The sequence below is a fragment of the Physella acuta genome, unplaced genomic scaffold (assembly GCF_028476545.2).
Source record: "Physella acuta isolate Inbredline_101_S28 unplaced genomic scaffold, ASM2847654v3 ptg002080l, whole genome shotgun sequence".
Lineage (NCBI taxonomy): Eukaryota > Metazoa > Mollusca > Gastropoda > Physidae > Physella > Physella acuta.
The window spans coordinates 50780-65480 of record NW_026733582.1 but is presented as its reverse complement, the minus strand read 5'-3'; the positions used below and the strand labels follow the sequence as shown (position 1 = coordinate 65480).

Sequence of the window (14701 nt, the reverse complement as noted above, 5' to 3'; positions counted from 1 at the left end):
TAAGTAGGTCAATAAACAGTTCTATGGCTCATGCAAGTTTTATCGAGCTGTAGAACTGGTTGTTGACATTATTACCAGTCCTATAGGTAAGGCGCTTCTGTTTGATGGATTCGTTCCCTTTGTTAGGTGCAGAAAAATTAATTACGACGGATAGCCTATCAGATTTTTCGTTGCTTTTTATTTTTATTTTTAAATTTAACATAAGGACTTTTAACAGCCGTTTAGATATTGTTTGGGTTGTGTAAGGTATTGCTAGAAACATGTTCAGACGTTAGTATATGCGCAGAGAACAATTTTGATACACATCTCTATGTGGTCAATTTTGTCATCAGCACTACTTTTAAGTTTTCTTATCGAAATTAAAAAAAAATGTTAAAAAAAATCAAAGTCCTGTGCAATGAGAGTCTACAGGTGGTCGTCCTAATTACAGATATCAAAGATAAGAAGGTTACAGCAATTCGTGCCAAATTGTAAATGAGTTAAAACATCGTTTCATCGAAATTTATTGAAACTCGAAAACTTTGAATTTTATAAAAAATAAAATCGAGTTTTAAAAACATAATGTAAATAAAGCATCGATTATTCAAATTTAAATAAAGTAGCTAATAACATTTTTAAAAATCAATACGAGTACATAGCTAACAAGAAATGATAATGTTGAAAAAATTGATCAAACATTCGAGCTTCGCAGCTAATTAAGACGACAAAAATTAGCATACCTTAGCACAAGCAGGGTCGAAAACATGCTGTGTTGAATTATAGATATAGTTATCACAAACACAAAGTAGTGAGGTACCGTCACACGGAACAAAAACAAACAAGTTGCTAATGCCCCTAGATTGCAATTAATGAAAATGGTAGCTGCAGTGAGGTTTAAGAAACGAGTAATAACACGGATAGTGTTAGTATCTGCACTAATTAATTGTCTTTAATTTTTTTTAGGATACTAACAATATATCAATACAACGTATCATTCACATACAAAACAATGCGGCATTCACACAACAAGCAATACCAGTTTCCAACAGGTCGCCGTGGTCGAGTTGGTAAAAGCTCATGGTTGCTAAACCGAAAAGTCTTGAGTTCGAATCCTTAGGCAGATGAGGCTCGTTTGATGGAGACAGCCACTGTTCTAGAAGAGACAACATCAACTACTATGGAAGCAAATCCAAAAAGAAAAGCAGGCTGAAATCAGAGTCAATGGTGCATAACCAGTTGACATGCAATGGATAATTGTGTTGGAGGGGATCCCTTCCAACACTAAAAATTAAATAAAATAGAATGTTGAGTAACGTAAACGAGGTAAAATCTGACTTGACATTTAGCTCTACTATCCTATCTGGCAAGTCAAGTATCTTCTCGCGTGCCAGGTACACACACGAGATTTACAAACGTTATATAAAATGTTTATCTATCTGCCTTATTTTTTTCTTGTGCTTAGGAGTAGCTCACTATTTTCACAGCGGTAATGCTTTTTTTCCTATCATTATTAGAACTTTTTTTTGCAGTGATTTTTCCCCACCTTTATTAGAATTTTCTTTTGTAGAGGTTTTTGTTAAAATATGTATAATTTCAAACATTAATATTTTTTTCGACAAACTCGTATCACATTTAGCTTTAGCAGCTAAAACATATCCAAAAACGTAAAAAACTAAAACTAGTAAATAATGTATTGTTGCTTTAAATAGACTAAGTTTGAAAAAAAAAAGTTTTTTTAAAATATGTAGTGCATTTATAAACTACTTTAACGTGTTTTTTTTTTATTTGTGATGATCGTAGTTGAAGAAAAATAATTTCAGAATCTAACTGTCCATAAGTAAGATGAAGTAGAGTTTATCTGTTTTTTGTAACCTAGGCAAACACATTATATGTATGTCCAGCTGCTTATACTTTTACAAACGTGAATCACCAGATACTCAAAAAAGTTCATTGAACTCACGAATGACCTGCAGAATCGAACCCAAATCGAACTCTATACCTCGGCTTAGTATTAGTGCGCTCTACCACCCAACCACGCCGCTCCATCAAGCTAATTAACTAATTAACTAATCAAATATTCCCCTCAGATGTTGAAACTTGTGCTGTCATTAGGCCTGGTGGCCTTGGTGTCTTGCACCCAACTCGATGCTGAATGGTCCAGGTTCAAAACCACTTACAGGAAGGTGTATCAAAACGCCAGGGAGGAGCTCATGAGGTAGGCCTTCAACCGACAGAAACCGTAGATAGTGCAGAGGCGTGGCGAGGGGGGGGTACTATGTCCCCGGGCGCCGTCCTTAGGGGGCGCCAAAATGGGTTTGAAAAATAAATTGAAATTTTGAGGGAGGGGAGGAGGGGAGTGCAAATTGAAAGTTTAAGGGGTGGGTGCAAATTGAAAATTGAAAGGTTGTGGCGCCTAATTGAAAGTTTGTCCCCGGGCGCCGGGAAGGGTCGCTATGCCTCTGAGATAGTGTTGCGCATGTATCTATCATAATTTTTATTTTCATTTCTTATGGGACATAGAGCCTGCGTAGGTATTAGATGGAATAAAATCAGTTTTGTGGTATTGAAACGAAGCATTTTTTTGTATAAACGTTCATTAAGGGGGGGGGGGGGTAGAACCAATTAGTATATAATAGGATCAGCTGGAGTGGAAGTAACTGTGTGTATTTTTCTGTAAGTTCTATTAATCTTGTAGAAGTTGAAATTTGTGTAAAAAGGTTTTTGAGTCAGTCTCACCATTTACTTCATCATTTCTGAATATCACGATGTATGTTCATATTTGATATATTTACACAAACACATACAAGAAATAACTAACTATATAGTCAATCATCTATTTTGGATCAATTTTGCAGGCACAATAACCAATAAGACATATTATTATGTATTAAAATATTTTGGTGCGTATTAAAACTATTTTGGCTTTTTTTTTTAAATTACAGACGCCAAATCTGGGAAACCAATATGTTCTTTATCAAAGCGCACAACGACGCTTACGAGAGAGGGGACTTCAGCTACTTCCTCGGGGAAAACGAGTACGCTGATATGGTAGGTCACGGGGGTGTGTGTGGTTGAGGGTGTGTGTGTGGAGGGTTGGTGTGGTTGAGGGTGTGTGTGGTTGAGGATGTGTGTGGTTGAGGGTGGGTGTGGTTGAGGGTGTGTGGTTGGGGGTGTGTGTGGTTGAGGGTGTGTGGTTGAGGGTGGGTGTGGTTGAGGGTGTGTGTATGGAGGGTGTGTGTGTGGTTGAGGGTGTGTGTGGTTGAGGGTGGGTGTGGTTGAGGGTGTGTGTGGATGAGGGTGGGTGAGGTTGAGGGTGGGTGTGGTTGAGGGTGTTTGATGAGGGTGTGTGTGGTTGAGGGTGTGTGTGGTTGAGGGTGTGTGTGACTGAGGGTGTGTGTGTGGAGGGTTTGTGTGGTTGAGGGTGTGTGTGTGGTTGAGGGTGTGTGTGGATGAGGGTGTGTGTGGTTGAGGGTGTGTGTTGAGGGTGTGTGTGGTTGAGGGTGTGTGTGGTTGAGGGTGTGTGTGGTTGAGGGTGTGTGTGGTTGAGGGTGTGTGTGACTGAGGGTGTGTGTGTGGAGGGTTTGTGTGGTTGAGGGTGTGTGTGTGGTTGAGGGTGTGTGTGGATGAGGGTGTGTGTGGTTGAGGGTGTGTGTTGAGGGTGTGTGTGGTTGAGGGTGTGTGTGGTTGAGGGTGTGTGTGGTTGAGGGTGTGTGTGGTTGAGGGTGTGTGTGGTTGAGGGAGTGTGTGTGGAGGGTTTGTGTGGTTGAGGGTGTGTGTGGTTGAGGGTGTGTGTGGATGAGGGTGTGTGTGGTTGAGGGTGTGTGTGTGGAGGGTTTGTGTGGTTGAGGTTGTGTGTTGAGGGTGTGTGTGGTTGAGGGTGTGTGTGGTTGAGGGTGTGTGTGGTTGAGGGTGTGCGAGGTTGAGGGTGTGTGTAGTTGAGGGTGTGTGTGGTTGAGGGTGTGTGGTTGAGGGTGTGTGTGGTTGAGGGTGTGTGAGGTTGAGGGTGTGTGTGTGATTGAGGGTGTGTGTGGTTTAGGGTGTGTGGTTGGGGGTGTGTGTGGTTGAGGGGGTGTGTGGTTGAGGGTGGGTGTGGTTGAGGGTGTGTGTGTGGAGGGTGTGTGTGGTTGAGGGTGTGTGGTTGAGGGTGGGTGTGGTTGAGGGTGTGTGTGGTTGAGGGTGTGTGAGGTTGAGGGTGTGTGTAGTTTAGGGTGTGTGGTTTGGGGTGTGTGTGGTTGAGGGGGTGTGTGTGGAGGGTGTGTGTGGTTGAGGGTGTGTGGTTGAGTGTGGGTGTGGTTGAGGGTGTGTGTGTGGAGGGTGTGTGTGGTTGAGGGTGTGTGTGGAGGGTGTGTGTGGAGGGTGTGTGTGGTTCAGGGTGTGTGTGGTTGAGGGTGTGTGTGTGTGTGAAGGGGAGTGCAAGGGAGTTGAATAACAGAATTTTTAGTTCTGTTTTAATATGAAAAAAAAAATTAAATCACGTAGCTGCTTATTGAAAAACAGAACCAAAAAAAAAATAATACATTTCAACGTCTTAAAAAAAGCTCACAAATTTAAAAAAAACAAAAAGAACTGTCAAAATTGGGGCCGCAGTGGTCGAGTGGGAGTGCTCATGGTCTTTAATGACAAGTGCTCCGAGTTCGAATCCCGGGCAGTTGAGTCTCGCTATTTGGTGGATGGCAACATGTCCAAAAAAAAAAATAAATAAAAAAACTGTTACCTTAAGAAAAGTTGTATGAATTCTATGTCAACAGAATGTCGAATGATGATAAGAAATACTTAAATCATTCAAACAATATCCTTTAGGGAAAATTGTATTCCAATATTTTTGTTTAGGCTACTGTGTGTCTGTCTCCCTCTGTGTGTGTGTTTGTGTGTGTCTGTAACTCCGCAAATATTTGATTTTTAATTTAACCCACGCCCCATCTTCCAATTGAACTGAAATTTGGCAAAGTTGTAGATCTTGAAGCTCACTCACAAAGAATGTATGCCCTTTCAATCATAGCTTTACTCTCTAAAACAAAAAGTAAAAACAATGTTACATTTTCGTACCTGAGTCCACCCAGCTCCGATGGGCAGAGGAGTAGCGACCCTTCCTGGCGCCCGGGAACAAACTTTTCGATTTGCACACCCCACCCTCCATCAAACTATCGATTTGCAACCCCCCCCCCCTCAAGATTTCGATTTCCACACCCCCTCAAATTTTCGATTTGCACCACCCCCTCAAGAATTCGATTTGCAACCCCCCCCCCCTCAAACCTTCAATTTGCACCCCCCTCAACCTTTCAATTTATTTTTCCAACCCATTTTGGCGCCCCCTAAGTTCGGCGCCCGGGGACATATGTCGTCGTCCCCCCCCCCCCTTGCTACGCTACTGCCGATGGGTACCTAACTAACGTTAGGAAAAGTAAAGCTGGCTGGACATAGTGCTGACCACACAATATCACTTCATATTTTTGTTTTCAAGAAACATATAAACTCAACTTCACCTACCCCATTTACCATCACGAGAAGATAACCTTAACTTTTAATTTTTCAAACCTCTAGAGCAATGAAGAGTTCGTCAGGACGATGAACGGCTACAGGTTCGCCGAGAGGACAACCTACAGCAACCTGGTGCACGTGGCAGGCAACCTGCAGGACCTGCCTGCCGAGGTGGACTGGAGGACCAAGGGTTACGTCACGGACGTCAAGAACCAGGTACGTGTGCAATGTGTGTGGGACGTCAATGACGTCAAGAACCAAGTACGTGTGTACGTCAAGATCCAGGTATGTGTGCAATGTGTGTGTGACGTTACTGACGGCAAGAACCAGGTACGTGAGCAATGTGTGTATGACGTTACTGACGGCAAGAACCAGGTACGTGTGCAATGTGTGTGGGACGTCAATGACGTCAAGAACCAGGTACGTGTGTACGTCAAGATCCAGGTATGTGTGCAATGTGTGTGTGACGTTACTGACGGCAAGAACCAGGTACGTGTGCAATGTGTGTATGACGTTACTGACGGCAAGAACCAGGTACGTGTGCAATGTGTGTGGGACGTCAATGACTTCAAGAACCAAGTACGTGTGTACGTCAAGATCCAGGTATGTGTGCAATGTGTGTGTGACGTTACTGACGGCAAGAACCAGGTACGTGTGCAATGTGTGTGGGACGACGTCAATGACGTCAAGAACCAAGTACGTGTGTACGTCAAGATCCAGGTATGTGTGCAATGTGTGTGTGACGTTACTGACGGCAAGAACCAGGTACGTGTGCAATGTGTGTATGACGTTACTGACGGCAAGAACCAGGTACGTGTGCAATGTGTGTGGGACGTCAATGACGTCAAGAACCAGGTACGTGTGTAATGTGTGTCGGACGATAGTCAAGAACCAGGTACGTGTGTAATTTGTGTCGGACGATAGTCCAGAACCAGGTACGTGTGCACTGTCTGTTGGACGTCAATGACGTCAAGAACCAGGTACGTGTGTAATGTGTGTTAGACGTCAATGACGTCAAGAACCAGGTACGTGTGTAATGTGTGTCGGACGATAGTCAAGAACCAGGTACGTGTGTACTGTGTGTCGGACGTCAATGACGTCAAGAACCATGTACGTGTGTACTGTGTGTCGGACGATAGTCAAGAACCAGGTACGTGTGTAATTTGTGTCGGACGATAGTCCAGAACCATATACGTGTGTAATGTGTGTCGGACGTCAATGACGTCAAGAACCATGTACGTGTGTAATGTGTGTCGGACGTTAGTCAACAACCAGGTACGTATACAATGTGTTTGACGTCAATGACGTCAAGAACCAGGTCCGTGTGTACTGTGTGTCGGACGATAGTCAAGAACCAGGTACGATTGTAATGTGTGTCGGACGTCAATGACGTCAAGAACCAGGTACGTGTGTAATGTGTGTCGGACAATAGTCAAGAACCAGGTACGTGTGTAATGTGTGTCGGACGATAGTCAAGAACCATATACGTGTGTAATGTGTGTCGGACGTCAATGACGTCAAGAACCAGGTACGTGTGTAATGTGTGTCGGACGATAGTCAAGAACCAGGTACGTGTGCACTGTCTGTTGGACGTCAATGACGTCAAGAACCAGGTACGTGTGTAATGTGTGTTAGACGTCAATGACGTCAAGAACCAGGTACGTGTACAATGTGTGTTGGACGTCAATGACGTTCTAAAACCAGGTACGTGTGTAATGTGTGTTAGACGTCAATGAAGTCAAGAACCAGTGTGCAATGTGTGTCAGACGAGTCCAGTTCGTCTAATTAAAAACAATGAGGTCTCGTACAGGTGAGGTATTAGAGGTAAAGGAAGTAAAAAAAAAACAACAAATAATTTTCTACAGGTTAAATTTTCGTGTGACGAATTCTGACTAACAGTTGCACACATTTTTGTTTTAGATAATTTTTATAATCAGCTCTACCGCATATATCTATTACATATAAATGCTATTATTTGATGCCTAAAACAATTCCACGTATTTGTTCCCGATCATACCAACGTTGATGCCCAAACATAGCTTGACCTAAAGCCCTAGATCTAAAATGTATCTTACAAAAAATAAGCTAGTAAATGCGTCTTTAATCGCCCCTGAGTCTACCCAGCTCTAATGAGTACCCAATCTAGGTTTAGGTCAGTAAATGTTGCTAGACACATAGCTGATCACACGTCTTTTATATACCGAGATCAGTACTATTAACTATTGATACTTGCAGATATTCTATCCTGCTATCTTCTGTTGGTAGTTGCTGATGTGTCTGTTATTTAATCTCGTGTCTGCTATTATCTTCTGTTAGTAGTTGCTGGTATGTCTGTTACTTCATCGTGTGTCTGCTAATACATTCTGTTAGTAGTTGCTGACGTGTCTGTTTATCTCGAGTTTACTAATGGTTACTTAGTGGCCAGTAGTCGACGTGTCAGGTAACCCATCTTGTCTGCTACTGGTTTCTGATGGCAGTAGTCGACGTGTCAGGTAACCCATCTTGTCTGCTACTGGTTTCTGATGGCAGTAGTCGACGTGTCAGGTAACCCATCTTGTCTGCTACTGGTTTCTGATGGCAGTAGTCGACGTGTCAGGTAACCCATCTTGTCTGCCTAACTTTCAGGGCCAGTGCGGCTCATGCTGGGCCTTCTCCACCACCGGCTCCCTGGAGGGCCAGCACTTCAAGAAAACCGGGAACCTGACGTCACTGTCGGAGCAGAACCTGGTCGACTGCTCCCAGAAGCAAGGTGAGTCGGGGCTGGAACCCCCCCCCCCCACTGGCCACCAAAAAAGACAGTTGTTTAACGTAGAGTCACAGCTTTTGACCAAAGTGAACTTATGTTGCTTTTATAATCCAAATTATTAAATGTTATAAAGCAACACTTTTCCTTATCCATAATCCCAATAGAATATATGCTCCATATATAAATAAATAAAAATTAAATTAGAAACATATTATATATATATATATATATATATATATATATATATATATATATATATATATATATATATATATATATATGTACATGGAAAGTCTTAATTAACTCTCACATACCTCAACACAAAAAGTGTCTATACTTTTGAACATTGAACACTCTCCGGATCAGTATAACATCTTCTCTAGCCTTTGGAAAATATTTGGTCGTCATATGTTTTTAAATCTCTATCATTAGCAAACCTTGTGTCGCAATAAATGTTTTTAAAAAATCTCTAGTATTAGCAGACATTTTGTCAAAACTCTGGATTTATTAAACAATTTTCCCCACTCTACTTCCTCAAACCTCTGGCATTATTTACCACTCTGTTGTTGTCCAGGTAACCAGGGCTGCAATGGCGGCTGGATGGACCAGGCCTTCACCTACATCAAGGTCAACAATGGCATCGACACAGAGACCTCATACCCATATGAAGCCATTGTGAGTAGTTTTAGATAGTATCACGTACAGTTAATTTTCTTCAGTTAGACGCAGTAGTTTTGTCTCAAATCTAAGTACAGGTTATTTTTTCTTCAAAGTTAGGTACCGTTAATTTTTTTCAAAGATAGGTAACGTTATTTTTCTTCACAGTTAAGAACCATTATTTTTCTTCAAAGATGGGTATCGTAATTTTTCTTCAAAATTAAGAACCGTTAATTTTCTTTAAAGATACAGTTTTTTTTTCTTCAAAGTTAGGTACAGTTAATTTTCTTTAAAGATCGGTAGAGTTATTTTTCTTCAAAGTTAGGTACAGTTAACTTTTTTTCTTCAAATTTGGGCACAGTTAGTTGTTTTTCCTTAAGGTAAGATGTCAATGAAATGGAATTTAAAAATATGTAGGTTCAATTTAGGATCATGGTATTGACCTAGTTAGAAACATGGTGTTGACCAAGGTATTTTTAGAAACATTGTGTTGACCCAGGTATGTTTAGAAACATGGTGTGGACAAGGTATTTGTAGACCTTGTTGACCTTGGTATTGACTATATTTTAAATTTAAAGTGTAGTCTGACAAACTTTTTAAAACCAGTGACCTTGACCTTAACCTTGCTCTCGGCCTTGACCTCCCCTAGGACGACACCTGCCGGTTCCAGTCTGCCAACGTCGGTGCCACAGACAGCGGGTTCGTTGACGTCAAGTCCAAGGACGAGGGCGCCCTGCAAGACGCCGTGGCCAACGTGGGCCCCATCTCAGTCGCCATAGACGCCAGCCACGAGAGCTTCCAGGTAACTCGTGGTGAACTGCGTCGAGAGAAATATTTATTTGGTTAGCTCCCCTATGCAAGATTCTATCAAAAGAATCTTCTTCTCCTTCGTTCTTAATTTTTTAGTGTAGGGAGGGATCGAGCCTTTTCTGCCAGAGGGTTTGAACTCGAGACTTTTTTTATCAAGAGAATAAAAGGGTGGTAATTATGTATTAATTAAACTAGATATTACGTGGCTGCCTATAAATGATTAGATTGTCTACCTTTCAATGTCAAGCTCTAGCCTATAATATGCCTGATTATGTATCCAACAAGGTTGATTAAGCTAAGATAGTTGTTTTTCCCGGACATTTTCCTCTAAGTAGGGGGGGTGAATCGAAACTTAGGAACGCACTTAAGTTTTCGTTTCCATGAAAAGTGGTACACTGGTAAAAACATATATATATATATATATATATATATATATATATATATATATATATATATATATATATATAGATATATATATATATATATATATATATATATATAAAGCAATGTATGTGTGTGTGTCTGTGTGTGTGTGTCTTTTATGCATTACCACACCTCTTATCACATCGCCGTGAAACTTTGGGAAGTTGTTGAGAATATTATGGGGGGGGGGGGGGGGTTTCTGCGAAAAAAAAATTTCAAATTCGCAGGGGTGGCGCCCCAACAGGGCGCGATTTGTTTTTCTCTCTTAACGGTATATAAAAATAAAAGTCTATTTTGATTTCACACTGTTCATCCGATAGCCATGAGACTTTGGGGAGTTCATTATACCACTCTAGGGAAGGGTTCTGTAAAAAAATCATTTTTAATTTCGCAAGGGCAGCGCCACGGGAGGGTCCGATTTTTCTCTATATACGGTGTATAAAAATAATAAAAGTGAATTATAGTGACACCGTTCATCCGATAGGCATGAAACTTTAGGGAGTTCATTATACCACTCTAGGGAAGGGTTCTGTAAAAAAAACATTTTTAATTTCGCAAGGGCGGCGCCACGGGAGGGTGCGATTTTTCTCTATATACGGTGTATAAAAATAATAAAAGTGAATTGCAGTGACACCGTTCATCCGATAGCCATGAAACTTTTGGAAGTTGTTGAGAATATTCCTGGGGAGGTTTCTGCGAAAAAAATATTTCAAATTCGCAGGGGTGGCGCCTCGACAGGGCACGATTTGTTTTTTTTTATATACGGTATATAAAAATAAAAGTCGATTTTGGTTTGGCATCGTTCATCCGATAGGCATGTAACTTTGGGGAGTTCATTATAAAACTCTAGAAAAGGGTTATGAAAAAAATAATTTTTAATTTCTCAAGGGCGGCGCCACGGAAGGGTGCGTTTTTTCTCTATATACGGTATATAAAAATAATAAAAGTGAATTGAAGTGACTCCGTTCTTCCGATAGTCATGAGACTTTGGGGAGTTCATTATTACACTCTAGGGAAGTGTTCTGTAAAAAATCATTTTTAATTTCGCAAGGGCGGCGCCACGGGAGGGTGCGATTTTTCTCTATATACGGTATATAAAAATAAAAGTCGATTTTGGTGTGACACCGTTATCCGATAGCCATGAGACTTTGGGGGAGTTGATTAGAACAATTCAGGGAAGGGTTCTGTAAAAAAAAATCCTTTTTAAATTTTGCAAGGGCAGCGCAACGGGAGGCTGCGATTTTTTCTCTATATACGGTTTATAAAAATAAAAGTCTATTTCGGTTTCACACCGTTCATCCGTGTACCATGAAACTTTGGGGAGATGATTAGATCACTCAATAGTGGGTTCTGCAAAAAAAATAATTGTTTAATATTGCAAGGGCGGCGCCCTCCGGGGGGGGAGCGATTTTTTTCTCTCTATACACGGTATATACAAAATAAAACTCGGATGCGGTTCATCCGAGTGCCATGTAACTTTAGGGAGTAGATGAGAATACTCCCGAGAATATTTCTGCGAAAAAGAAAACTAAAGTTTCTTATGGGCGGCGCCATATAGGGTACAACTTTCGTCAATACACGGTTTGGCACCCAGAGTTTTAGAGCGACTATGTTGGCACTTAGCATCCGTTAATCGAGCGTCCTGCATAGCGAGTAAGGGGTACTACTATATTCAGCGGTAAAACTACAACAGGCTTCTAAAAATAACTTTGTAACGCGATGAAATCATTCTGTACAGTTTCGTCACGTTGCGAAAGATGAAAAAATAACTTTTTGAATATGAGGAGCCTACTGTAGAGTTTCGTCACTTTGCGAATGATGCAATACGCTTCTACTATTAGACAAGCCAGTCAGAAATTGAGATCAAGCATCTAATAATAGACCATTAGTAACGCTAGCTTATCGCATCAGTCACACTGATGTTTAAAACACGTCAAATACTTTTTTTACGTGTTAAAGAAAAAAAATCCTGTTCATTTGTGTCACTTTAGCGAATAACGAAATTTGCATCATTATTAACAGGATGCTATTTGGCACGATGGCGCCAGTTACTTTTAAGGAGCCAGGGGTCATACGCCGCGACTATGCGGTAGTCTAATCGGGGGGTGGGGGCCCTGAGAGCGCCCCTGTGTGTCTCTGACACATGGGCGGTCACCGAAGTGTGCTCTAACATTATTTCGGTGAGTGGTCAATGTTTTCATGCGGTAGTGTAGGTAAACCCGTGTCCCGATATTTATGATTTAAGCGCAGGCATTGTTTATATTTAAATAACTCACTTTTAGAAAAGACGGACACGCGTCTAAGAATATATAATTATAATTGGTAACGCTTTGGTGAAATCCTTCTAATACATTTCGTCAAACTTTCTTCTGTCCCCGCGGCAACGCGCGGGGGACGGGTACGCTATATATATATAAAAAAATCTATATAAATATAAATATATATATATATATATATATATATATATATATATATATATATATATATATATATATATATATATATATATATACATATATATATATATATATATATATATATATATATATATATATATATATATATATATATATATATATATATATATATATATATTATTTTCAAAAGAGATGCCTGAAAGAAACTCTGACCTTGATTGTGCTATCATGCTACTTATTATCACTATGCTATCTATATTATGCTACATCACTACCGAAATTATGCTACCTAGCCACATAGATTATGCTACCTTGATACCTACATTATACCATGTAACCTACACTGTGCTACCTTTTTACCTAGACTACGCTACCTTATTACCAAGAGTATAACTAGTTACCTAGACAATGCTACCTTGTTACCTAGACAATGCTACCTTGTTACCTAGATTATACCTTGCCACGTTAATACCTTGCAGCTGTACAAAGGTGGGGTGTACCACAGCTACCTGTGTAGCGAGACAGCCCTTGATCATGGTGTGTTGGCTGTAGGCTACGGCAGCGATAAGGGCAAAGACTACTGGCTAGTGAAGAACAGGTGAGAAAAATAAGGGCAAAGGGCAAAGGTCATGTTAACACGAAATGTGTAAAGACTACTGGCTAGTGAAGAACAGGTGCGGAAAATAAAGGCAAAGGGCAAAGGTCGTGTTAACACGAAATGTGTAAAGACTACTGGCTAGTGAAGAACAGGTGAGAAAAAAAGGGCAAAGGGCATGTTAACACGAAATGTGTAAAGACTACTAGCTAGTAAAAAACAGTTAAGACAAAAAAGGGCAAAGGGCAAAGGTCATGTTTTCAAGAAATGTGTAAAGACTAGTGGCTAGTAAAGAACAGGTGAGACAAATAAGGACAAAGGGCAAAGGTCGTGTTAACACGAATTGTGTAAAGACTACTGGCTAGTGAAGAACAGGTGAGACAAATAAGGGCAAAGGGCAAAGGTCATGTTAACACAAGATGTGTAAAAACTACTGGCTAGTGAAGAACAGGTGAGACAAATAAGGGCAAAGGGCAAAGGTAATATTAACATGAAATGTGTAAAGACTACTGGCTAGTAAAGAACAGGTGAGGAAAATAAGGGCAAACACAGACAACTGTCTAGTGAAGGGAAAATAAGGGCAAAATTTCTAACTCATAAAGAGACAATTGAGAAGAGAAAACTGTGTAGTACAGAGAAAACAAGAGAAATAACTAGTGTAGAACAGGGGAGAGAATATATGGATAAAAACTATAGGCTAGTAAAGAAAAAGCGAGAAAAAAATGTGAAGAGACTGAAAAAATTTTCATCAGTATAAAATGCTAAACTGAATTCTTATAAAAATCTGTCGAATAGTTTCTTTTTGTACAGGTTATTTGTTATAGTCTCTTTTTTTTCAGTTGGGGCACATCATGGGGTGACAAAGGTTACATCATGATGTCCAGGAACAGGAAAAACAACTGCGGCATCGCTACCTCAGCAAGTTATCCTACAGTCTAGGGGAGAGAACTCAATTAAATAGGCATGACCAAATAGATTATTCCACACATTATAAGGGAAATAACTCAATAATTTCACTATGAAAATGAAACCAGATATCTATGTAGTAGAAGATATAAATACTATAATAAAATGTGATTATTAAAACAAACATTTATTATGTTTTTTTTATACACTTCAGAAAGCAAAAACGTACTTAGACATTAAAAAAGTATCTGTTTATAAACAGTTAACAAACACTTTTTCTGAAATATAAGCTCATGACATTAAATATATTTGAAATTGCTTTCATGCATTACGTCGAGATTTCTTGTTTGTGCTTAGAGATTCACACTCACGCTCAAAAAAAAAAAAAAAAAAAAAAAAAAAAAAAAAAAAAAAAAAAAGTGACTTATTGAGTTTTAAAATAAAACACGTTTTCACACTATGCCAAGTGGATTATCAAAACTGAATAAGTTGTTGGTGTCCTCTATCAAGAACAAAGTCTATCAAACACAATTATAAACTCATTTTTGGATTTGTATAACAAAACTTAGTTTATAAACAAAGGAGGGTTAGATACACTTCACAATCCCCCCTCACTCGAACCCCGTGTACATTCAAAATGTCCATCACCATACGCTACATGGCGACGACGAGCTTCGGTATATATTATTA

At 40.1% G+C, this 14701-nt stretch overlaps 1 protein-coding gene across 1 annotated transcript; it reads left to right on the top strand.

The window, feature by feature from the left end:
- The first annotated feature begins 2066 nt into the window (after positions 1-2066).
- Positions 2067-14195, top strand: LOC131932063 (procathepsin L). Its single transcript, XM_059288931.1, has 8 exons — positions 2067-2194; positions 2922-3027; positions 5521-5673; positions 8083-8206; positions 8778-8878; positions 9510-9662; positions 12990-13108; positions 13945-14195. Exons 1-8 carry the CDS (start codon positions 2067-2069, stop codon positions 14042-14044), a joined length of 984 nt encoding a protein of 327 aa, XP_059144914.1. The 3' UTR covers positions 14045-14195.
- Positions 14196-14701: the final 506 nt, after the last annotated feature.